Here is a 26560-nt window from a genome sequence, read left to right on the forward strand (position 1 = left end):
CAAAAGCTACAAAAAGACTTTTCTGTGCTCTTTAAGATGTTCAATGTTAAAGGCCTTGGCCTAGAACAAGTCTTAATATCTCTGAGAACTCTTGTGTTTATTAACATTCTGAGGGCTCTTTCTCACGGCATATTGAAAGGTTCTTCATTTGCCCCTAGTGAGTCTTTTACATTGAAGGATCTCCTTCTTTCCTGCTGAAAAGAATTGTATTCAACCAAGAGTAGTATCTTGGTTCAGATGCTATGAAAACTCCCCTCCATCACCAAATCTCATGCTCTAGAATATCTTTGTATCTTCAGCATGACCCTTACTCCGTTTTACTAGGGCCAGATTGTATCAGTCTCTCTCTAACATGGATTAAGAGCTAGTTGGGAGTGTAGACTCCTTTCTTACTCATTTGTTGTCTGCTTCCTTCATTATTTCTATTTCTGGGATTAAGAGACTGGAATAAGTGGAGCATATGATGAATATGTAAAATTTTTTTTTATTTGAAGTAGCACTTCGATTTCAATAAGTAGAAAAAATACATAGGAGAGTGGCAAATGTCTTAAATCTAATTTCTGTGTTATGAATTTTGTTATTCTAAATTCTGTGTTATATCTTGACAAATTTCCAGAGATTAAGGCATTTTTGGAATCATATTAGTATTCCTTTCCTCATGGTCTATAGTGATTTTCCAAATATTTGACCATTCATGTCGTTGACCTTCTTATTATATGGGGCAAGTATTCCCAACAGCATCATTGCATACTTCATTGCATAAGTATCAATCATACTTCATTGCATAAGTATCAATATTTGCCTCTGTTGGGAAAAATTATCCTGAAGGTGGACTTTAGAAAATATGAAAGAAGTTGACTTGGAAAAAGGAAAGTTGCAGAATAAGGTAGATTACTTTATCATTCAAAAAGTGTATTTGCTACTCTCCCTTGGGAAAGAACAAAATGACAAAAAGATTGACAGTAGGACTTGCTCTAGACAAGGAAGTGTGAAGGAAAGTATGTATGGCATTTCTATCACAATGTCCAGCAGTGTCCTAGATATAGAAAGCTAAGTGAATATGTAGCACAAGGAAAGAAAAATCTTTGTTGTAAGCTACAGAGATTGGGGTGCCTTTTGTTACTGCAACATTAGTCAATCCATCCTGACAAATAAAGAAACTATTCCAAGTATAGCGGATAGAGTGACACATAACTGAAACAAGAGCAGCAAATGATAAGTGATAGGTAAAGTCCGAGATTGCCATGGAATTTCAAACTAAGATCCAACAATGAAGTTATTTCAATAAAGATATTAAAGTTGTTGTAGGATTTCAAACAGATTCAATAAAGATGTTGAACGTTTTGAGTATTACATTTGCTGAGAGTAATATAAAGAAATGTAATACTCCCATTTTTATTCATACAGATGTATTGTTGATACCCTATGATAGTTTAGACATCACTTCACAAACTCTGCACTAGGGACTGTACAAATTACTAAGGAAGATCCTGCCTTGATAAATAGTAATAATTGTATTAAAAAAATCTCTCATAAGTAATCATTTACACTTTGGGGAAAGAAGAAGAACGGATTCATGGAGGATGTGGCATTTGATCAAGGCTTTGGAATGTGGGTAATGAAAGATATTTCATAAGGAGGGAAAAGTGGGGGTGAATCAGCAGGAGCAGGAAATACGGACAATTATTTTTAGGTAGTGAGAACACTCTTTGAGCTAGAAAATGTATGGTTAATGAAAAGATATAGTGGAAAATAAAACTGGAGTTAATTTAGGGAAACATTTTTGAGAAACTAAAATTCCCTCATGAATATTTAAACCTTTATAGGAAGCAGTGGGCCATAAAAGGTTTTTAATATGGGTTGATAGCGAGTGTCTGTGCTATACTTCAGGAATCTGGAGATGACAAGGCCTATAATGAGACTCTGACCTAGTTCAATGACACATCAGATCAAGGATCCACATATACATAAAACATCATGTAAAACAATAATAGGATATATCAAACCTATGTCAAGGGAAGCTTATTCCATTGATGGTGTTGGGAAGATTGGTTGCTCTTTATAGAACAAAAATCAATATGCATGTATGCTTTATATCAAACACTGAAATAATTATCAACCTTCAAAACAAGTTTGTGGTTAATTCTATTGTGAACTTATCTAAGACTAAAATCAAGTTTTAAAAATAAGAAAAATGAAATGGATAAATTAAACTATATTTATATGTTGTCCCCTACTCAAACCCAATACAAATTTTAAAACAAACAACTGAAGAAATGCAGAGAATACAAATAAGAACTAGTGTCAAAAGAACTTAAGTGAATAGGTAAAAAATAAGTAAATGGAACAAAAACTGAGAAAAATGAATAAATAGTATAATCAGATTATTTATGAGCTTAATACAGAAGACAAACAAACATTTAGGAAGTATGAAATCAAAGAGAGTAATTGGAAAGGACAACATTTTCCCCCAAAAGTTAGCAAAAGTATTTTTAAGAAATGTTCTGAAACATTGTTGTGTTTACAAGGTGAGATAGGCAGTTCTATAAAGTGCTCATAGTGACATGTACACTGGTATGATTTTTTGGCACAGTAATTTGGCAATAAGTGTCAAAAGCCTAGACATTGGCTTTGTAATTACTCTTTTTTCATGTTCACCCTAAGGAAATAAATAAATCAAATACAGCAAAAGGACTCTACTCAAAGATATTCTTAAGAATATTATTTATAGTTTTGTAGAAATGGAAATAATCTAAATTTGTTGCATTCAGGAAAATGTTTTTGTAAGCTAGAGTACATATGTATACATCTGAAGGAAAATTGGGAAATTTTTAAATTGCGTTTACAAATAATTTTAAATAAGTATGAAAATGCTTATCCTTTGATGACAATATTATGTATGCATTTGATCAGAGCTATGTAATAGAAATTACACACACACACACACACACACACACACACACACACACACACATGACCAAAGGGAATTTCCCACATTCTCAACCTTTAAGTGCTAGATCTCCTTCTTCTTTTCTCCTTTATACAATTCTGGATGAAAATGCGGTTGATGCCAAAGTAGGAGCCTGGAGATAAATATCTTTTATTTTCAACATAGAACTAATAATCATATGAGTGAGTCAAGCTGCTTAAGAAAAGAATAAAGGGACAAAAACTGAAGGAGACATTGAATAAAGTCTGGAAAGTTTGAATGTGAGAGAATAGGAGCTTTTCAGTCTTAGACTAGAAGGAGGTCAAAAAAAAAAAACAACCCAAGAATAGAAGGAGGTCAAGAGAAGCAAGGTACAGCAATCTCAGGAATGGAGCATCATCCATCAGTGATGGAGGGAGAGAAAGAGGCAAAAAAACTTGATGATTAGAGAAGGTCATTGGGTTTTCACTGGTTAACCTTCCATCAGCTTCACTAGAACCTAAATCAGGGAGATTTGGAACTGATAAAGTGGATGGTTGAAGTGGACAGGAGGAAATGGATCCTACCCTTGCTTTACTCCAAGAAAAACAAAATAAAATGGAGAAGCCAAATATAAAACTAAATGTGGCATAATCAGAGGGCTATTTTCTTATTCTGTAATGGTGGGGTTCCAAAAGTATAGAAAGTGGGATACACACATCAGATTAGCACTGGGGCAAGATGCCTCTCTGAGGATCTCATTAACGCCTTTTCTGTGGTCAGAGTGGAGCATCACAGTGTATACTGCCACCTTCTGGAAGACTAGACCTGCATCTCTGCCTCTCCAGCTCTTAAGAGTACCCCCTGAGCTTCCTCAGTTGAGGGTCAGTAATTCAATGTCTGTGCACAGGGTTGCTCTTGATGGGCTGAAGGGACAACTGGTAAAAGCCATTTCAATAAAACCTGAGCCAAATTTCCTTTACTTACAATGGAGAAAAAGGGAACAGCTGTAAATTAAATAATAAACAAGGTACTTGGCATGATTCTGTATTCTAAGCTAAAAATTTCCTCAAAATTTTCCCAGGGATAGTTCTCAGCTGAACGTGTAGCTTTAGAAGAGTATCCTCATCATTCTCTTAGAGATTGAAATGCACCCTCCTCCCAATTCTTCTATAAAATACCTTTACGCACAGAGAAGCAAATTTCATGGGTCACCCCTTAGTTCATAGGCTTTTCAAATGCATGCTGTTGACCAATGGAGGTCAAAGCCAACTTTTTTGTCTTCTGTGTCTTTTCTCCAGTGTAATCTTTGTCTGTTTATCATAGGTGCCTATCCTCGGCTCTCCTTGAGCTTTCGGTTGAAGAGAAACATTGGATACTTCATTCTCCAGACTTACATGCCCTCTATACTAATTACGATTCTCTCATGGGTGTCCTTCTGGATCAATTATGATGCATCTGCAGCTAGAGTTGCGCTTGGTATGTGTTATTTTTAAATGATCTCTGAAATGTAAAATAACCATGTCATTACAGTATTAAGGAAGTTCAAAGGCTATAGTTCATCTACAATTTTTTAACATCATGACACCAGTCTTGCCCATACAGTTACTTTTATCTTGAAATAATAATTTCATGCATGATTCCCTTGATGTGTTAATTTAATTATAAGGCTCAAATGCGAATTTTCATGCCCATGAAAGGGAAAATATGCTTGCCGAATATTTGCATAATAAAACTATTTTTGACACTAATTTTAAAGCAAGGATTAACATCCCCTGTTCAAAATTGTACTGTGGCTCAGAAAGAAGACTTGATTAATTGGGCATTCATCTTTTTTAAGTCAGAAAAATAGTCAAATATTATAGCATGTAATTGGAATTACACAATTTGATAAGCATTAACATATGTGATTAGATTCTGAGTGATTCTCAAGAGATCTAGTGATCTGTACTGGCCACTGGTCATTTGGTAATTGGATTGTTAGCTGAGGTACAAAATATTTTATAGGTTCCTATGTGTAATATTTTAGATTATTAAAAAAATAGTATATACATTATTATTTATTTGCCTGTTTATTTGTTTGTTTATATATCATTTAAACACATTTTAGATGAGTATAGGGCTGAAGAAGAATTATCCAGTCCTTCTCTTCTCTGGTAGGATTGAATTCAGTTCAATTCCCTAAAGCAAAATTGTCAATAAAACTTTTACAAATTGATGGAAAATAATTATCAATGCATTTGCTGGTAAATTAGTTTACAGAGAACCCTAAAATTTCAGGATTCCAGTTATCCCTCTTTCTACTTGTTTTTGTTTACCATTTTTTTCCAGGACTTCAAGTTGACTGCAAATGTGTGTATATGTGTGTATGTAGATGCCTGGTTTAGAATGACAGGTGACTTGCAGAATTACATCATGAATAGATTAATACATAGGAATTAAGGTAGTTATTTCTAAAGGTGTCTGGTGAATAAAAAAACACTTTGAGAAGAAAAATACTATCAAAAAACTAAAAGTGCTGTATTGTGTTATGTGTTTTTAATGGGCATGGTGAGAAAAACATCCCTAAAAACAAAATCTATAGGAATTTTCTACAGCCTGCAGAGGTTACCCTGTAGCATCAGTCCTTTCTGTAGGTTTTTGCTTTTTTTTTTTTAATTTTACTAGATTACTCTTTGTTAAAGTATTTTTTTTCTCACCTAGAAAAGCCAGACCTGCAATGAAGTTGGAAGGTCAGATCTAAATTTTGCATAACTGTTAGCTTATACATTTTCAGGGTCTTTCTTTAAGAAAAAGAATATGAAATAGACATATATAAAATATCCAGGACCCTGCTCCAAGCCTGAAAGAGGCTTATGCAAGTGGAAACTTGAAGCTGAAGCTTCATGAGTTTCACAGTGAATCAGCCTTGGAAAATTTGTCATTATTGAAATAACTAGAGAAATATGAGTACCAAAGAGCTGTAATTATCTGACACCAATAGGAGTGAGGTGATCTGAAAATGTGAATTTCTAAATTTTCTACATATACAAATTCTATAGCTCCTTAATTGTAAAACACTGTCTTCCACAATATTAAACAGATAATCTATCTGAAGTGAGTCGTGGTCAACTCAACCTTATTATAGTGTGTGAAAATAGATTCCACTTTTTCTAACAACACAGCATTATGATTATAAATCTAAATCATCCTGTTGTAGCTTTGCTAAGGAAAAGGAATGATCTGCCCAAGGTTGCTAAGGCTTCACCACTAGAAGAATGCCAGATTCTGACTGATGTCACAAGTCTAGAAGGCAGATGTGAGCACAGAGACAGAAGTGAGCATCTGAACAGATAAAAGTCCAACATGTCTAGATCTCAAAGTAGGATATCAACATGTTCACTCCCTCTCTCCCACCTTCTGCTTACATGGAACAGGGTCTCTGAGCCTGGGTCTGCAAGGACTGGGATATGTCACCTGGTCACCTTCAATAACTTTTTAAAAAAAGTATATTATAGGGTCATGAACACTGAATAACAATAATCAAGACCAAAGTTTACCAAGTACTCAGGTGCCAGGTTTTTTGCAAGGACATTAATGGGGTTATCTTATCTGTTCTGCAGAACATTTATAGCACAATAAGCAATGGTATTGTTCCCATTTTACAGAGCAGAAAAATTAGGTATGGAGAAGCTATATAATTTGTACAAATTCATATAATATTAAGTATCAGAAAAAGATTTTAATCCATTTAGTCTGCTCCAGAGTTCTCTCCCTTCACTGCTACAGATGATTCCTACAGTGTCAGTAGACAGTACACACAAGGGTTATTTTGTCTATTATATTATAAAGAAAAACGAAAGCTAAGCAGGAATTATTATTAGTTATTATTACTGAGGGATCCCTCAAAATCATTAAAGTGCTAATGTGCTCTGTGCCTCTTTAAGAAGATATGGCCATGGTTTGGGGGATTTCATTGGAGAAATCCTCCTTTTCCCACCAGGCTCCACCTGTCTGGTCCTGTACCACACCTTCTGAAATGCCTTGAGTGGTGTTGCCAGCATCCTGAATGGCTGCACCATGATGAATGTACCTCATTTCTAAGTGAGGTCTTAGAGGTACAGGTCTGTGCAAAGGGGTGTTCAGCCAAGATATCCATGGAGCATACTCGCTGGCTTAGGATTCTTGGACCTACAGTTGTCTGGGGTTGTTTCTCTAATGAGAAGGGAAATGCATTCCTTCAGAAAGCTGTGTTGCATTTGCATTCCTGCTCTGTATGCATTAGGATCTTATGCTTCTGCTGACCAGGGGTTGACGTCAGATCAATGTTACAAGCTATCAGACTGCAAATTTGGGAATTGTAATCAACTGGTCTTCCTCAAAACCCTGAAGTCCACTTATCAGTGAATAATAGTGCAAGTCCTTTTAAAAGTAAAATCTTATACTAAAATAATTAGGCCACATTATTTTTACCACAAAGAAAAGAAATAAAGAATCTTTCGATTAAAATATGCAAATTATATTTTTATTTCTTGGTCATCTTTATAAATGCAATTTTTCAAGTACACTATCTTATTAGCATAATCTAAATGAGAAATAATTTGAGACTAACAATTAGTGTAAAGACTGAGCAGCTTGATAAATTTAAAAGAACATGGAAAGAACATTCAATCATCTCCTGTACTGCAGTTGGATGGGTCTCCTTAAGGACAGAAATTCTAACCAAGGCTGTGGCTGTGGGTCTCTTGCCAGGAAACCAGAAGCTATTGAATAATTTCTTTTTCTGTGATGGTAATAATAAATACTACTATTTGTTGTAGTTAATGTTAACAATGTCAGTTACCATTTATTAACATATAACCAATGGTTTTCAGGCATTGCATTTAGACTTCACAACAGTTCTAAACAATGGTGCAGACCCATCAAGGTTCAGGTCATGCTGCTGGGAAGTGGCAGAACTAGGCTTTGGGGGCCATGTGGCCGTATTATCCCAGTCTGAGAATCCCTACAGTCCACCATCATTCACAATAGCTAGATAGGAAGTAAAATGATACAAAGAATTAGTAAACACATTGGCCTTTTAAGCTAAGACATAATCAGAGCCCACACAGAGCACTGACTTCCAAACTATGCTGTTAAGGGACTTCTCAAGCCTGAGCTAATGGGCTTAGCCAGGGTCTTCTTCCATTTTCTCAAGGGCTGCTTTTACCAGGCTGAGTGCCTGGGACATGTTCTGGCTCCTCTTATTCCTGTGTTCTTTCCACCCACTTCCCGGGGCATCCACTGAAGTCTGGGTCATACATGCCCATTCAAAATAGTCAACTGGAGAGCCAAAGCAATGACTAAATCAAAGCATTCAAGCTTTCCAAATACACTTGAAAAGCAAAAAGTTGTGGCAGCAACATTACAAAATTTTTGAATAATGATGAGAACACCTAATTTCAGAGAGTTTGCATGGTATTTTCACATTTATTTGTAAACTGTAATGATCCCATTGCCATTTACAAATTTTAAAAGTCCCTCATTGCATATGAATGGTACTTTAAAAGGTAATCTTAAAATATTCTGACATATTCAATTTCCATGTGTTACACAAGCTATCATGGTTTGCAGTTATACATAAAAATAGTTTCTCAGTGCCTCAATTCCTTCCTCTACTTTTAATAGCAGTTTAGAAACGGGTGGAAGGAAAGCACATGCTAGTGACAGAAGACCAGGCTTTATTCCCTGCCCTTCAGATGGTCCTGAGCAAGCAGAGATCTTTGGTCTGGGGGTTCTCTGTGGGACACACAGGACGAGGATGCCTACCTCCAGGATAGAATGGAAATCTAGAGGGCATCAAACTAAGATGCTTCACAAACACAAACCCTCCACTGGAGAGTTGGGTGAGGATCTGCGTGCTTAGATGTCTTTGAGTGGAATCATATATAGAGGTGGTCTGGGCTATGCGGTGTATCTTGGGAACACTGACCTCTCCGGCCTGCACTGTCCCCTGGCCTCAGTGACATCATAATTCAGGTTACTGTGGCTGAAAAACCATGGCTAAAGCTCTACTGCAAAAGCTTCCTTTTTGAGGGAAGGCATGACATAGCAATGAGGAAGAAGTGTTTCCATTGGGTCCTAGGAGACACAGGATAATCACATTCAGTGGCACCAGTTAAACAGATAGAAATGAGCCAACTTGCTCCCTTGAGACTTCTTAATATTTTAAGAGAGAGCAAGTCAGCTATAGTAGTTACTGCCCCACCAAGAAGCAAGCAATCTATATCTTTCCTGCATGTGCGGCTTCACTCCTTTCAACAAACTCTGGTTCTGTCACTAATTGACACATCCTAACCTCTCTATGGCTTCAAACTATCCAATATGAACTCTTTGTAGAGGGAAAAAAATGTGCATTGCTATGGGAGATTTGCAAAATATGGTCCTTATATGTTTTTGGAGATGTGACTTAGCTCTGTTTGGGAAACAATTAGATCATTCACACTATTATGTAGAGAATTCAACATAATGACATAAAAAGGGGGTGGAAGGTGGATCAGGTCTTGGTCCAGAGTATGGCAGGATTCTATAGTTTGAGTAAAATCATTAGCCCATCACCAAGAATGTTCTGCAAAGTTTATATAGACTCTTAGCTAAGGAGGAAACAACTGTTAGATAATCTGCCCTCAGGAACTTCCCTGAAGTACTCCTTTCTTTTTAAGCTCAGGACTGGATCATATCCAGTAACAGTTTTAAAAATCACTGCCCCATCCCCCTTTTTTAAAATAAAGCGTTGTAGTAATAATTGTTTTCTTCTGACAGGTAGGCTCCCTGAGCCTTCACTAATGGCCATAAATGACTCTCATCCTTGATTTGTCATAGACTCATTCTTTTTGGAAGCTTCTTACCTAGACACAGAACATTTTATGTTAATTTCTGGTTTCATTTTCATTTCTTCCAACTTTCCTAAAAAGCACATTCTCCTTTACTGCCTAGACATCTCTCTGTATACTCTGAATTCTTTCTCTCTATGGGCCAAAAACCATGGGGTGGTGCCCCACAAGGGAGTAGAGGTGTCTGCTTCCTGACCTGGTCTGCTGCACATATGACATGTTTCAGCCCAATAATATTCAATCTAATATCTCCAACAATTTCATGCTGTTTGAGAAAATACAAAAGTGAAAAGTCAGGAATGGAGAAGCAAAGTTGCAGCCTCTCACCCTTCTGTTTCTTTTGTAGGGATCACAACCGTGCTGACAATGACAACTATCAACACACACCTTCGGGAGACATTGCCCAAAATCCCCTACGTCAAAGCCATTGACATGTACCTCATGGGCTGCTTTGTCTTTGTGTTTCTGGCCCTTCTGGAGTATGCCTTTGTCAACTACATTTTCTTTGGAAGAGGCCCTCAAAGGCAGAAGAAGCTTGCAGAAAAGACAGCCAAGGCGAAGAATGACCGTTCCAAGAGTGAAAGCAACCGGGTAGGCCCTCCACCAGCTTGACCACTCACCCATCATGCCTTTCACAGACCCACCTTGCCCCCTTACCACTCATCAGTCACTACAGTTACTTACATGACCCTTAAGTAGGAATTGTGTGGCTTATTGTTTATAACTTGAAATGTTGCCTCCTGCAAGTCATTGAGTTTTATATAAAATCAAAATTAGTGAAGAAGCTAGAGAAGTCATAAGTTTTTTGCTGCCTATGAAAAGAACAGAACATGTGAATACCATGTGGGGTGTTAGCCTGAACCTGACAGGCAATAGCATTTTTCTTAAATGTTGCAATATTCCTTTAGTGAAAAAATTACAGATTTGATTACCCAGCATGCCACTGTTCTTTTACACTGTGAGCAGACCCCTCTTTCATTTCTGTCTCGCATAGATCCTAGTTCAAGGTCCTTAGTGGAAGGCAGGAGCCATGCTCTTCCAAGGGCTCTCTGCAATCTGCACTGCTCCTCCCCTGTCAGTGGTTCACAAAAGCCAGAGCATGGCAAACCCAGACAGCAATAGCCAAGGAGGACACATTACTTTAGGAAGCCCTTGGGCAGTACATTCCAAGAGAGACCATAAATTAGGTCCTCCCCCTTCAGCTCAGCTTAACATCTTTACATTCTTCCAGTTACAAAGTAACTTTGCTATTACACATCATTTCAGTTTATTTTTTTAATAAAAACAATATGTCATTGCAATTATAAATAGTACTTTGAAGAAAGTACATTATCATTTTTATATAATTTTTGTCTTTATCTTTCTACCTCTTGCATCCCATCAAGTTCTCAAAAATATATTTCTCGTTTACATGTTGTGCTTGATTCTGCGTTTCTTTATTATTTAATTCTTCTTGCTAAACTTAGTTATTTCTCAAGCCTGTGGTATTTCCTTGCCTTTCCCCAGGGTCTTAGCACATCATGGGTCTGTTTCTTAGAGGAACACAGCAGCTCCTTGGAGTATTTGCTGTGTCCATAGCCTACTGGTGGCCCAGAATAGGTTCACAAACATTCGTGAATGAATAGATGCAGTTAAATGAATGTAAATGACTCCAGTCGTTTCAGCAAAACATAAATAGAGTTGGTCAGAGAAACCCAGGATCTGTGAAAAAAATCAGGCTTCCACAAGCAAAATTATCCTGAACTTCTTACTGGAAAATATACTTAGTATCACACTGTTAGGTTTCTAAATAAGTCTGCATCCTACTATGAATACACAATATGCTTTGGTCATGCTGTTTCCAAGGAAACTGGAATTCATCTCATCATTATTGTTTCCATCACACAGATATACAGACACACATACACACGTAATGCTGTTTTCCAAATCCCCTCATAATTTAAACAGATTATAAATTTGTTTCCTTTCTTCTAAATGAGATGATTAAGAACAAATCAACCCGTCAAACTGTTGTGCTACAGAAATACCTTTTTGAATGTGAAGCTTAAAATTTAAAACAAAAACGCCTCTAACATCCACAGACAGAAGTAGCAAAATCTAAAAAAATATTAAATATTGGATATTATATTAGAAGTCAGAGAAATTTTTCATTTTATTCATAAGGCCATTTGTTATTGTTTTTCTAAAAATTTCTTTGTTTTCCCAGCAGCTTTTTTTTAAGTCTTTACATGTTTATATTTTTAAAAATCTATAATTGTGGATCAGCTGTTAAGTTTTGAAGTTGACATACAAATGCATGGGTACTAGTTTTAAATGCATATTTCATGTTCTAAAGAAAAGCATTAAAAATTGTTGCTGACCACACCTAAGAATTTAGTGATAACTTTTAGATGGAATGAATCTCCCCAAAAGCTTACATCATGTGATGTAGATGAGTTAAGGGAAAGTGGAAAACTAATCACAAACTTCACGCAAAACAGAAATAAGGCTATGTATTGGCCAACACTTTCAAGAGTTCCCTATTTATAGGGGTGCCTGGGTGACTTAATCGGTTAAGCATCTGACTTCAGCTCAGGTCATGATCTCGAAGTTCGTGGGTTTGAGCCCTACATCAGGCTCTGTGCTGACAGCCAGCTCAGACCCTGAGTCTGTCTTCAGATTCTGTGTCTCCCTCTCTCTCTGACCCTCCCCTGCTCACACAGTCTCTCTCTCTCCTTCTCACAAATAAACAAAACATTTAGAAAATAAAAACTAGATATAATTATTCACTTTCAGTAATATTTTTCAAGATTGTTTGCTAACATGACCATCAACAGCCTCAGGGAACCCCCTCTGTATTATAAATGGGAGCCCTAAGGCTCAGAAGGCAGTACCTTTCCTTGGACTGAAAAAGGACACTGGGCTGACCACAGGAACTTGCACTGCCATTGTCTTTCTGTCTTATAAGGGATGAGAGGAAAGTACCCTTGTAGCTCTGCAGGCCACCAAGGAGGGATCTGTGCCTCCAATAATTACCTTTGGGACAATGGTGTTTTGATCTTAATATAAACCATGAGTAGATTTTTCTTATATCCAGTGGTTGTGCACTATTTTAACTTAGTGGTTGATTCATGAATACTCAAAATGTTCTTGTATTCACTTAGTTTCTCCTCAGAACAGTGACCTTCATTTATTTGTGCTTAACCTCCTTCCTTTCCTGAAATGTTTCTATACTCAAGAGTTAGTCTTTGCTTGTAATGTATGTATTATGGTTACTGGCTTTGGATATTTTACAAGTTGACCAATTGGTATTTGAATTTCATGAAGTGGTAGAAAGACATAATTCCGGCCAAGAAATCAGAGCTGTAGATTTGGCATCATTCCTTTTACTACAGAGCAAGATTTCTTTCCTCACATGACAAATGCTGTTTTTTATTTCTCTAAAATTATAGTATTTTGCTTATATAGAAGCATGGAGGTAATTAGAGAATGAATATCAATAATATCCCAATCTGGTGACAGATTCTAGAAAGAATGAAAATCCCTCTGTGAAATATTCTGCATGAGATGTTTTTCACCTTTGAATATTTGAGCCTGTCGAGGTCATAAAGCAGGAAGAAAAACTACATTGAAATCAATGATTCTAATTATAGTATCTACCAGAAAAACTCTTCAAAGTATGGAGTATTCATGAAATGCTTTTAAAAAATACAAGTCATCATTTGTCATTCTAGACAGGACATTTCAGTCTTGTGTTTCACGCACAACCACTTCCATCTGTTTTTAGACTTAAATTTCAGATGATAGGAAAACATTAGCATCTCTTTGGGACCTATTTGTTTTAAGTGTTTGGGTTCTAAAATGTAACACATTTTAATAACACTTTAGTTCTTTCAGAAAAAAATCTTCTAGTAATTTTATTGGAAATGTTCTACACATTGGTTCAACTATAAATGAAAATCATGTAAATGTAAAACTATAAGTCAAAAGCATCAAAACTAACTTACACTAAGCTCTTATTATTCGATATATTTTCATATTACTTTCAACATTATTGTTTCCATGACAAGTGTTCACCCACTCTGAAAGAGAAATAATGGAAAATAGTATTGATTCTTGAGACCTACCTCATATGAGCTGTGCCCTGAAACTGCTACAAGGTAGCCATAATTGTTCAAAGCACTCAAGAGCACTCTAATTTTGTAAATTATTGATGATACTGGGTTTGGCTTTGTTCAAGGTAGGTTTTCTTCACTAGAGTCAAGGGCACAGGCTTAGATCTCTGACCTCATGAAGTCTTTTCACAAATGCACAGGACTGGTCACAAGGGACTTGAAAAGAGAGGGTATCAATTCATATAAACTTGTTATTAAATCTTGAAAAATCAACTCAACATTCAGTTGACCTTATTTCTTGTGTTTTCTCCACTTTCTCGGGGTGCCTCCCCAAATCACTGTGTACATTATTATCTATTTGCCTTGGATTCTCTCTTTCCAGAATCCCTTTCTTCTTCATCCACATCTTTCCCTCCTTCACGACCAAAGCCAAATTCTCTTCGCCATGATATTGTACCTGATTTTTTTCTACTACTTGTTTCCATCCTGCCTCTGTCACTTCCCTCTTCAAGCAGTTGGTCTTGTCCCTGTTCTCCCAACTTCCACAACTCATGCTCTGTACTTGTGAAATGGCATGTTACATTTCATGTGGCCACTATGCCTTCTCTGCTGAACAGCATTTAATTATTTACATCTACCAAAATATCCACACCATGGCTCAGACATAGTAAATGCTCATGGAATGTGTGTCCATGAATGGGTGGAATTTGTCATCAATTTGGTTCTGCTGATGTGGTGTGTTTTTTCCCTTTTCTAATGCGAGGAGAGGAAAAGGTTCATAAATGCATCTTTTTAAAGCCAGGTAAAGCTGAGTCATTACAACCATCAACGTTCATTAGAATTAGCATGTCACAAAATACTCCCCTCCCTTCTTTTAAGAAAAGATTTGTCTTTATTTGGTATTTCATTCTACAAAGTCATTATTTATAATCTCCTAAATTTTGATAAAAGGAACTTTTCACATGGCATTTTTATAACTAAAATAAGACTGGCATGTATTTAAAAATGTTTAAAATTTATTATATAGTATTTTTTAAAAATGTGCTTGTTGATTATTTGAGACTCTTATCTGCTAGATCCCTTAAGGGTAAGGATATTTTCTTATTCACTGATTAGAATGTCTCAGCACAGGGCATGGTACAGAGCAGATATACAGTAGATTTTTACATGAATGATCCCAAGAGTCTGAACTCTTCATGTGCATAGCTCCAGTGAGGCATCCACCTTTGTAAGTAGACCACTGGGCTTTTTATATCATGGTTTTGTTGTATTGAAAATATTCCATAAAATAAAGAGTACATCTTTTAGAGTTAAATAATGTTTTCTGTTTTTTATATCTTTAGGAAAATAATTTCAGCCCTCTGAGATTCCAGTTAATATATACCTAATCATTTATTATTATTGAAAAGTGTAAGTTCCACATGATATTTTTAGAAAAGGGAAGTACTTTCCACCTTTGATTATTCTGACTCAACTTTAGATAAATTTTGTTTTAAATACATCAGCTTACTATGTAAGAAGATTTGTTTAAAATGTTGGGTAGTTAAACAAACTCTGAGCTAATTTGATAAATAATCTCAGTTTGTTAAGTCTGTTTAAGTGATAACTTAATACACTTTCTGTTATGATTCAAAATTAGATATTTGGTAAGGTATCACGCCTATGCAGTGCAGTACTAAAATACAATGAAATAACAAGATCACCCTGATTGACTCCCTCTCTAGAAAAAGACACCCCAGACAGTTCATTCACCATCCTCTTCTCACCTGTGTGGACTAAAGCAAGATGGAAGGTGCAGGAGAGAGATAAAGATTACTAAAAGAATTCTTTCCTCTAGAACCCTCCTTGGAAACCCTTGTGTAAAGGCCAGCTCAACTGACTCCATGGCACTTTCCTCTCTGCTGATTTTGGATCTAGCTATTCATAGCTTTCTTAGCAGTTTCAAATCACCTCTTTCTTAGAGAGAGTGTGCCTACTTGCACAGAAGACATGCTGCTATCCACTGGACTTTCCTTTGTTGCTCCCCCCATTTCACTTACATCTAATGTGCCTCTTGGGGTTCACTTACCACATCCTCTTCCTACAGTGAGAGACTGTCTCCCAAAACACTGGATGCTTCACTGATCCTGAAGACAGGCAAACAGACTTCCTTTTTTGGTAAGGGTTTTACTGCTAACCATTCCAGGACAAGATAACAAGAAAAGAAACAGAACACTTATTCCAAACTCCTACAAAGGTCTAACATTCCCTGTACTTTCAAGATACAAACCTTATTCAAAATTTCTACTGGATTAAGAAAAAATAGAATGCTAATGTTGTCAGTGCTCTATCCCTCCATGCAAGAAAGGGTCACCTCAAAGGTCTCTCTCCCCAGTACTTGTGGTGTTTCATTGGCCCATTTGCATCTCCAAGCACCCTCAAGCTAGCTGTCTTCCATTCTAAGGAGACCACAGGTCTTCATGGTCCCTCCCCACTTGACACTTCTCACCCTACAATTCAGAGGCAGCATCACTGAGGAAAACTGAGCACAGCCCAGGCTAATACATGCCCATTGCTTCTGTCCCTTACACCCTGCATAGTTACTATTAGCATTTCTGCAGGGAGTTCAAGAAGAACCAAGAGGCCAGGTGGGAGCAGGATGGCAGGCAACTCTCTCTCCACTCCTTTTCCACCTTCGTTACTGAGGAGATAAAGAAATGAGTTCCAATGACAGAGCACCACTGCTGTGTAGCCACAGCACATGTTGGGAGTGCTCAGGTTTGTTGCAGTGACATGAGGACAGCATTACTCACAGCCTCTTGACATTTCTCCTTCAGACTGCCCTAAAAGAAACAGAAAGGAGTGTGGTGCACTCCAACAGTGGTCCATCTTCTTACTTTCTCCTCCTAAGTGTATCTTTTACTCTTTACTCTGAAGTTTGGGTTGTCGTTCAGAAATATGTCACTTTTCCACCTGGAAATCACTTTTTACTACCTGGAAGATAAAGTTGAAGTTCCCTAATGAAACATGTAGAAACCCTTAATGGCTCGACTCTAGTGTGTATTCTTGATGATCAACGAGTATGTTTTTCCTTATTATATTAGGGAAGATAGTAATGACAACAGTGAGAATGACCATCATCTCATAAACCATGAGCTTAGCATGTGTCAGGACCCATTCGCACCAAGACTCGAGTCACACTTAACTAGTTTGTCTTTCTCAAGACACTTGAGTCATGCTTCAAGCCTTTGCTTGTGATGGTTTTTTTCTACTTTTTGCCTGGAAAATGTCTACTCATTCTTTGAGACCCAACTCAAATGCATTTCTCTTCTGAAATCTTCCCTCTTCCCTTCTGCAATAGTTTTGATTGCTACCACAACAAATTATCACAAACATCCCACTTAAAACAGCACCTAGTTCTGTTGGTCAGAAGTCCGGGTTCAGTAGGGCTTCAGCCAGGTTCTCTGCTGAGTCTCAGAACACTGAAATCAGGATGTCTGTGGGGCTATATTCCCTTCTGGAGACTCAGGATAGACCTCTTCCAAGACTCATGCATGTTTTTGATTGTAGCTTTTTGTGGTTGTAGGACTGAGGCCCCTGTTGTCTCCTGGCTATCAGCTGGGGTCAGTCTTTGCTTTCCCTGAAGTGCCCTTTATCAATAGCAAATCCAAATCTTCCACTGCAAATCCCTCTGCTCTCACCTTCTTCTGCTTCTCTCTTTCCCTCTTGCTTCCAGCTGGAGAAAATCCTCTACTCTTAAGGGCTCATGTGATGAGATTGGGCCCATCTAAATAATCCAGGCTAATCTTCCTATTGTAAAGTTCATAGATTTAAATGTTTGCAATATCCCTTTTACAGGTAAGTATCATGCTCACAGATACGGGGAGTAAGTGGTGATATCCTGATGACCACATCCCTTCTTCCCTAACTATAATTGATTTGTACTCCCAAACCATAGGGTTAGATATCGCAGAGTCTATTTTGGCATCTTTATGCCAGAGTCTGAGTTGCCCCTGGATGTTTGAAGCCCTTCTTGTGCTAGGTTTGGGTTACCTTGGTGTCTGGGGGTCACCCTAACTATGGTCTTGGCACTGCTAAGAGGTCTGCACAGTCACCTGCCTCTTCTCAGTTGGGAGTCTTCACTCCCCACCTCACCTCCTTCACATCTACCATAATGTCTTTAATGAAATTAAGGAGTATACAGAAGAGTGGAACATGCGAATTAATGTCAGTAAATTATTCTTCCACAAAATAATTAATTTTGTGAAAGCTTCATGTAAGAAGCTATAGACACTTAATCTATCTCTAGAAGAAAGGGTAGGCTTTCCACTGACAAAGATAGACCAAGGAAGATAGCCTTCCAAGCAAAGGAATGAATGTAGGTGGGGAAACCTAAAGCACTGGAGAGCAGGGAGACCCAGGGGCCTGTGGAATGGGTCACGTGGTCCTGAGAGGATTTGGCGCTACCCCAAAAGAGGATTATTGTTGCACTTAGAAAGAAAGGACTTCACTGGGGACTCCTAGCTTTAGGCATGTTCTATGAAAGTTTCAAAGAAACAAACAGACCATTGACAACATGAAAGGTCTGAAGCTGCATTTAGCACACAATAAAATGTTATTTTAAAGTTTGGCTCCAATGTGGGAGAGGACTTTCATCTATCTTGAATGCAGCCCTTAAGAAAGAGACCTCCTGCCAGGACCAGGATTGGGCAAAGAGACCATACTTGGGTCTGTATCTATCCCATCAAAGTCATCAGGAGTGTCCACTCATCACAGCACTATTTGTTTCTCCATAGTAATGTGAATATTTTTGTATCATCAGAAAAGGGGACAAGGTGATTTGTAAAGAAGAATGGGAGGGTATAGTTTCCATCCAGCATTTACTTGTGAAAAACAGTTAAATCTAATATAACATATTGAAAGGAATTTGTATTTTAATTTCATCTTAAGTAAGGACCTGTATCTATAATGTGAAATTTCAACTTGAAAAATCTCCCATTATTTAACCTTTTCAAATAGACTAAGAATTTTTAATTTTGAGAAAATAAAATCTCTAAACTGTAGGTAAGCCTCCAAAATGACATTTTCTACAAAAACAATCCTGGGTTTGACAAATGTGCAACTTCTCATAATGTATATGATGTGATTGCATGATAAACGTCTGCACTGTGTTTGTATATGAAAATTAGATTCACTGGCATGCTAGCTGTCTAACAATGTGTATTTTCTTTAATTAGGTGGATGCTCATGGAAATATCCTTTTAACATCACTGGAGGTTCACAACGAAATGAATGAGGTCACAGGCAGTGTCGGTGATACCAGGAATTCAGCAAGACCCTTTGACAACTCAGGAATTCAGTACAGGAAACAGAGCATGCCTAGGGAAGGGCATGGGCGACACATGGGGGACAGAAGCATCCCGCACAAGAAGACCCATCTACGGAGGAGGTCTTCACAGCTCAAAATTAAAATCCCTGATCTAACCGATGTGAATGCCATAGACAGATGGTCCAGGATCGTGTTTCCATTCACTTTTTCTCTTTTCAACTTAGTTTACTGGCTGTACTATGTTAACTGAGTGACTGTACTTGATTTTTCAAAGACTTCATTTAACACTGAGTGAAATATTACTCTGCCTGTCAAGTTTTTATACCTTGTACACACACAGAGACACACACAAGCAGACACACATATATACATACGCAATTGTATATATATGTGAACTTTCTCAGCATATATATAAAATACACATGTATATGAGGATGTATGTGTATATGTTTATACACACAGGTATAAGTACTCATGTGTATGTAAAACAAATACACATACATATATACATTTTGCAGCTATGGACAATTTAACACAGGATGCATATTAAAGAAAGTCATAGTTTTTTTCTTTTTTAATTGAAAGGGACAAGCATCGTCTAAATATTATGCCTTGAGAATGAGGGCGTGAAACACAATATCATCCCCAAATGTGTCTTTTATTATCATAACTTAGATGTTTTAGTTTGAAAATCAGAAAGAAACTCTTAGTTAATTTTCAAAAACTCATTCAGTGATATTGCTAGTTTAAAATGAGTCAAACACTTCACATCATTTCTGTATACTAAGTGAAGACTTTTCAGCTTTTTTGGTGATGGGGTTTGCTTTCATCAGGCACACTTTTTCTGTAATGGTTTAGTGGATAAGGTGAGCTACTGGTGTGTGCTCACCTGTTGTCTTAAACATAGATAGATCCCACGTTGATGTCTGAAACATCCATCTTTAGAAAACGCATCAGGAATGGATGGCATCTCATTGTAAGTACTCTTAATGTACAGTGTAATTTTTTTTTGTTCACTTGGAGTGGATTCAGCTTACCTGTCATATGGGAATACAGTGGCATGTTTTGGCAATGTTTAGTTGACATTTCAATCACTGAAAATGTGCTCCACATCTTGTATGGATTTCTAGGCCTGATAGCTAACAGAAAGCATAGACGTCTCAGGTTATTTGTTACTCTAAGGTAAAACCATCTAGGATAATTTTTCCCCTTGTCTTTACGTTATCAATCACTCTTATAACATTGTATGTTAATATAAAATATATTTGCATAATATGCATATATATGTATATTTACTGAGATTTTGTTTCTTAATGCTTGCTATCATGGCAGCATGCAATGTCATAATTTTTCTTTACGTGATATAACTACTTTCTGTTACCTAGAATTAAGATTGAAGCTTAAAATACTTCTACTGTTTAATTTCAGAAACCAAGAAACATCTTCATGCTTTCATTTCTGTATCTGACATATTTCATAAGCACATCCAACAACTCCTAGTCTAACTAGGATGCTGCAGGAACATGACCAGTACACACCACACATCACCCAGTAATCCATGACCGTTCTCTTGAGGCAAAGGAGAGCAACCCGACAACAAACACAGTTACTTTTGGTTCCTTCTGATCCACAGCCTCATCAGTATTTGGACTTTTTAAAGCTCGTAGAAACAAGACAAGGTGCACTGGTTTCATAGACGCAACCTTAACTTACTATTTAGATGAGATCTTTCTAAAGAAAAAAAGAGATGATATATTTTTTGTAAACAATATTTCTATCACAGGCCTCCATAAATGGAAATGACTACAGTTGTGTAAACAGATGTCACAGTGAAGTTAAGCATTTGGAGAAAAAAAGCAAAATATTCAGGAAAGAACTGCTAAATTAATACTTTATCCCAACATGCCACATATGCCTCACCCTCTCTGTTCTATCCTAAGCCAATGACCAAAATCTCATCAGATACACTACTTGCTGGCACCAGTTTTCTCCACATAGATAGAGCCACCACCTTCCTTGAGGATGCTGCTGGTGTGAGCTATCACTATAAGCTGACCACTACTTGATTTTTCCTTGGTGGCTATAACAATCTTTAATTTGTGGAAATCTGTCACAGTTCAAGACCCACTGTCAGGTAAAACATAACCCACAAAATCTCATACTAGAAGCAATGACAAGTTTTTTTTTTTTTTTACCTTTTCCCCCTCCTTCATTCTGACCTTTCTTCAACATCTTCCACCTACTGCTCTCTGGTTTTATTTTTATTTGGAGACTAGCCAGTGATTTCCGGTGTTGGGCTTTTCTCTGACAATGTTTTTTTCATGGGTAACAATGAGGGATCCTAAAAGTTAAATAGATTGGGAAAAACCTTGTAAGTGGCCTTATCATTGTTAACATGTTAAAGAAAAAAAGACAATTGTTAAGACCTTATCCCTTTCAATACTTCAGGTATCTTTTTCTGTATCCAGCAATTCAAGGAGTAAGCTCCACATACAGAAGAGGGACCCCAAAATGCAAATGAACATGGACAAAAGCAATCAATGGTCGATTTACTTGTACAATTTATACTATTCAGAACTGTGACATTAATTCTTTCTGGGAGAAAAATGATTCAAAACATTTTTGATGCATAGTTGAGGTACCCAATTATCAAAGGCAGAGACCCTATGGGGCTCAGAAGAGCTGCAGTCTACTTACCAAGGTTTTCTGGTTATAAATTTGCATGGTTATAGTCATAATAGCTTTTGAGCTTTTTATATGCATTTGGCACCAAGACTGGGATCCACAACTTTGTAGACACTGCGATGAAGTTAACATAATAGCTATATTATAAATAGTGTTTGTAACTACACACACACACACATACACACACACACACACACAAATACATACACATATTCTGTAAAAAAAAAAAACAACCTTTTTAAGATCCTTGGGTATGTGTTTGCTTTACTCCATTTCAGAAGAAAATTACTCTTCTTCTAATAAAATTATTTTATAGCTTCTCCATTTTTAAAAGTTGTGAGAAATATTGAAAAGCAGAACTCTGTGCTGACAGAAGAGAGTTGAGTTTGGTTCTCTGTTCTGTTAAAATGATCTCTTATTACTCCATAGTAGTTACTGGAGCTAGTGAGCGAGCCGTATTGATGAATTCTGAACCTGGACCTCTGACATTAATGTGAGGTGGCTGTTACCACGTCCAGACATCTTGAGTAAGGAAAGAAAAGTTGAATTTGTAACATAATGGCATTTCTTTCTTGACAACTGAACGTAATAAAAAGTTAATTTTCTATGTAGTCCTGTCTGTCCAAAATGCTTCACAGGGGCTCAAAATGTACTAAAGAATATTGCTAGGAAAGTTGGTTATCACCCATATTCAGATATACTTGAGACAACTCAAGAGCCCTACTGCATAAATCCCTACAGTGAAAGACTGATATGACTTGAGTAAGTCTTTTAAACAAGTGTTATCCTTGTTCACCAACCCCAGGACTGTAGAGGGGTTTCACTATCTATATCATGAGACATTAATTTCCCCCTGAATCATAAATGAGGTACGAAGTATGTCATCGTAATATTCCTGTTAGATTTGAAGATTACATGAGCATCTGCAATATCATGTGTTTTTAATGCCAGCATCCAGAACTTTTGACATATTCAGTCATTTACATGAAAGGCACTTCTCCCCCGTGCAGTTTTGGAATTAACATTTTCACCTAGGAGGTATCCCAGAGGTGGTACCACACACATTTCAGACTGGTTTTAAGGGAACAAGCATATTGCACCTGTACGTGTTCATTTTCAGCATCTAGTAGATAACCCAATTGGTGTTAGTCCCACAGTGGTGTATTTAAAAAAAAAGAATATGTCCAACTTAGAATCTCCTGGCTTGAAATTATAAACCATTTCATAATCCTTACTTAATGCTCCACCTAAAAACTGGTCCGTGTTTCAGGCCATTGTTATGTAAGCAAAACTGAACAATTGGTGAAATATTTTGTTACTCATGGAAATGACTCTGGCTCTCATCTTATGTGAGTCATCAGTCAGAGTAACATTGAATCAAGGAGCAAAAGCTGCCCAGGTGGACTAAATTTTCCCAGGACACTAGCTAGTGTGCCTTGGATTGATTACCTCTTCTACTGCAATGAAAGGTGCCATGTTTTCCGAATATACTCAATTCCCAACACCTGGGTAAACAGTAACCTCCCAGAGAGTGGCTATAATAACATGCCCCTCCCTAGGGTAAGCCCCATAAACAAGTTTTATCATTCTTGTCTTATATTTCTACTTTACAAGTCAGTGAGTGTGTTCAAGGTAAGTACAGGATTACTCTAGTAGGAATAGGCGACTGCTGTCATGATCAATTCCCATGTTGATTTCATTTCATTGTAAAGATAAATTAAAACCCAATTTTGCTTAAGCACATTGATGTAATTTTTTGGTATTATTTGACATGAAAAAACAGCAAAATTGAGTGATAGATAAAATATGAAACTTGTTGATGAATGAACTCAAATTTATTAAAAAAGAACTAACTGACTTAAATAAGAAGACTGATTTTTTTTTTCTTCTTTGGCTATCTTTTGGTGATACGGTGTGGTTATTTTAATTCCAGGTATTTTTAGATTACGTGCCCATTTAGGTTATGTGGAAAATACAAAGAAATAAGCTAAAAGCTGACTGCGTGTGAGAACAACTGAACCATGACTTTTTTTTAAAAAAATCATGGTTTATTCTAAACTTCAAAAGACAACTAAACACACAGAGATCCAGCTTGTGCCTGTCTTCAGGCACAGGTGGTACTGATGTTTACTCTTTAATTTTTTAGTACTAAAAGACAATTTCCCTTGTTTCCTCTCCAGTGAGAAAGTAACAAGCAATGTCATGAATGAGTGAATGAATGAATTAATGAAGGAATGAAGTAAGATCCTCAGATACTTCAAACCAGATGTATTGAGAAATATATCTAAAGGTCCCCTTAAAGGCTGCTGGCTCTCATGCAAACAGCTTAAAATGAAAGTTTCCACTGTGGTTGTCAGTCTTACAAAATATCCTCAGCCAGCTAGGATCTGATGGAGGTTTACCCTCAAATTTATCTATTCTAAGCAAAATTATATAAATTATTCAGTAGTTCTTTACAGGGCGTTTCAATCCTACCATTTTTTTTTACCATATGCTTTTACATCCCTAGTTTACTTTGGGACCCTGTCTTAGATATATTTCACACTAATGCTTCATCTAAAACTAGAACATCACTATGGGGACATTTCTCACATACTATATTAGGCTATAACATTATTCATTCAGAAGACAAAGTTTAAATTACCAATAACTGCAGAATAAAAGGATTTTCAATTTTGCAGAGTTTCTTAAATCTTTTTTCAAAAACATCCCACTTTCAAATAACCAAAAAAGCCTCACCGAATATGGAGTACAATTGCCCAGAGAGCCTCTACCCAGAATCTCCTCACTCTTATGTCCCCAGGGCTGCCACAGCCCCCTGCACCCATTTGGCATCGTTTTACAATTCTTGACTAACTCCTTTTTATCAGCTTCTGAAGGACAGGGATTGACAATTTTCTTTTTAGTGGGAAAAGTTCTTTAGGGAAGATTGACTCTTTGGAAGTCACAACATTGAGCCCCTTATAAGACTAAGCTAGCAATGGTTATTGATTGGGGCACTCCTGACATTAGAGGGACTCACACTCTATGGTTTTATTTTCTATCACTATCTTCCATGTAGAATCCATAGCCAAGCAATGCAGAAGATACTGGTAAGCAAAATGTAGTTCACAGAAATGGTGTGGAGTGGATGTGAATGTGTGTGTGTGTGTGTGTGTGTGTGTGTGTGTGTGTCTTGAAACTAAATAGGAAAACAGTTAATAACCTTGGTAGCCGAATAATTGTAAGAAGTTATCTTTCGAGCTGAAGTCTCCATTTTTAATTTTCCCAGGTTTTTAAGCAGTTGTCTCTTGCTCTCCATTTTTTATTTATTTTTTTTTTAATTTTTATGTCTTTATTTTATTTTGAGAGACAGAGTGAGCAGGGAAGGGGCAGAGAGAGAGGGAGACACAGAATGTGGAGCAGGCTCCAGGCTCTGAGCTGTTAGCACGGATCCCGACGCGGGGCTCAAACCCACAAACTGTGAGATCATGACCTGAGCCGAAGTCGGATACTTAACCGACAGAGCCACCCAGGCGCCCCTCTCCATTTTTTAGATAAATATGTCAATACTCCTATTTTTTTTGTGTTTCTCTTTCCTCTGTTTCACCTCCCATCTTTTGTTAACTGTAACTGTACTTTTGCGTTACCAAGGTCAAACACATTTGTCTTCTGCCTATAGTCATAAAATTATATCTTACTTTTAAATATTATATTTATAGATTAATTCCAAATGAAAACTAATGAAGCAGCCCACATTATTGGTTTATATTACATTGGTACCGCTCAATGTCTAGTATTTCATTTGCGGGCATAAAGATAAATCTTAAAAGGACAAAACCAAATACTATAGTTAATTGTTTTTCTGACTGAAAAATGAGTTCAACTGATGGTTAGGATGTTCCAGCAGCTGCTACTGCATTGTGGAGACTGAAAACTTTCACAGTTAGCACTGTAGCTATACTTCAGCCTTTAGGATTTTACTTATAAATTAATTCTAAAATTTGAAAAACAATGAAAAATTTGATCAGGTATTATTTATTCAAAGCAGAGCTAAGCTGTTTGCTACAACTTCTCTGTGCAGTATCTCAACTTTAGGCTATTTGAGAAAGAATCTCTGTAAGATCTGGATAAAGTAAATTACTTTTACTTACAGTACTTCGTTTTGATTCAAACCGCACAACATATATGCTTCATCAAGACTTCCTGGTTTAATCCTTCCCAATCACCCACCAACACTGATTCTGGAGTTTCTAATCTGCATTATTTTTTTCTTAATAAGGAAAGAATGGTATACTTTCTTGACCATGTACCTAATATTATTTACCATCTTAGTCATTAAATTTATTGTTTGTTATCCTTTCTATTTTTCTCACGAAAATATTTTTCTTGGTGTTGACTTACCATACAATTACAATTATTTGCTTTTTGGACCTGCTGCAAAACTTTCGTCCTATGATTTCTTTCCATTGGACTCTGGAAATCCTCATTTTAACAAAGATCATCCTCGGTAAATGTCAAAAAAATGAGTATGGGATAGAACGTTTCTGAGGTTTTGCATATCTGAATTCCTTCCTTAGTCTTTTTTGTTTCCTTGTTAGTTAGGTTGATTATGAGGCAAATTCAAAGCAAACTCTCTCAATCTTTGAAATCATTGTATAATTATATTTCAGCATACAGTGATACTAATGACATGTTTGATGTCAGATGATACTTATTTACTTATAAAGATTTA

At 36.8% G+C, this 26560-nt stretch overlaps 1 protein-coding gene across 1 annotated transcript in view; it reads left to right on the plus strand.

The window, feature by feature from the left end:
• The window catches only part of GABRB3 (gamma-aminobutyric acid type A receptor beta3 subunit), a 248384-nt gene extending 228825 nt beyond the window's left edge, over positions 1-19559 (plus strand). The window contains exons 6-8 of the mRNA XM_029951805.1: positions 4235-4387; positions 10106-10350; positions 19070-19559. Coding sequence (XP_029807665.1) covers positions 4235-4387; positions 10106-10350; positions 19070-19411 — 740 coding nt within the window. The 3' untranslated portion in view covers positions 19412-19559. The remainder of the gene's footprint in view (positions 1-4234; positions 4388-10105; positions 10351-19069) is intronic.
• The last annotated feature ends 7001 nt before the right edge of the window (positions 19560-26560 follow it).

This window comes from Suricata suricatta, chromosome 9, assembly GCF_006229205.1.
Source record: "Suricata suricatta isolate VVHF042 chromosome 9, meerkat_22Aug2017_6uvM2_HiC, whole genome shotgun sequence".
In the NCBI taxonomy this organism is placed as follows: domain Eukaryota; kingdom Metazoa; phylum Chordata; class Mammalia; order Carnivora; family Herpestidae; genus Suricata; species Suricata suricatta.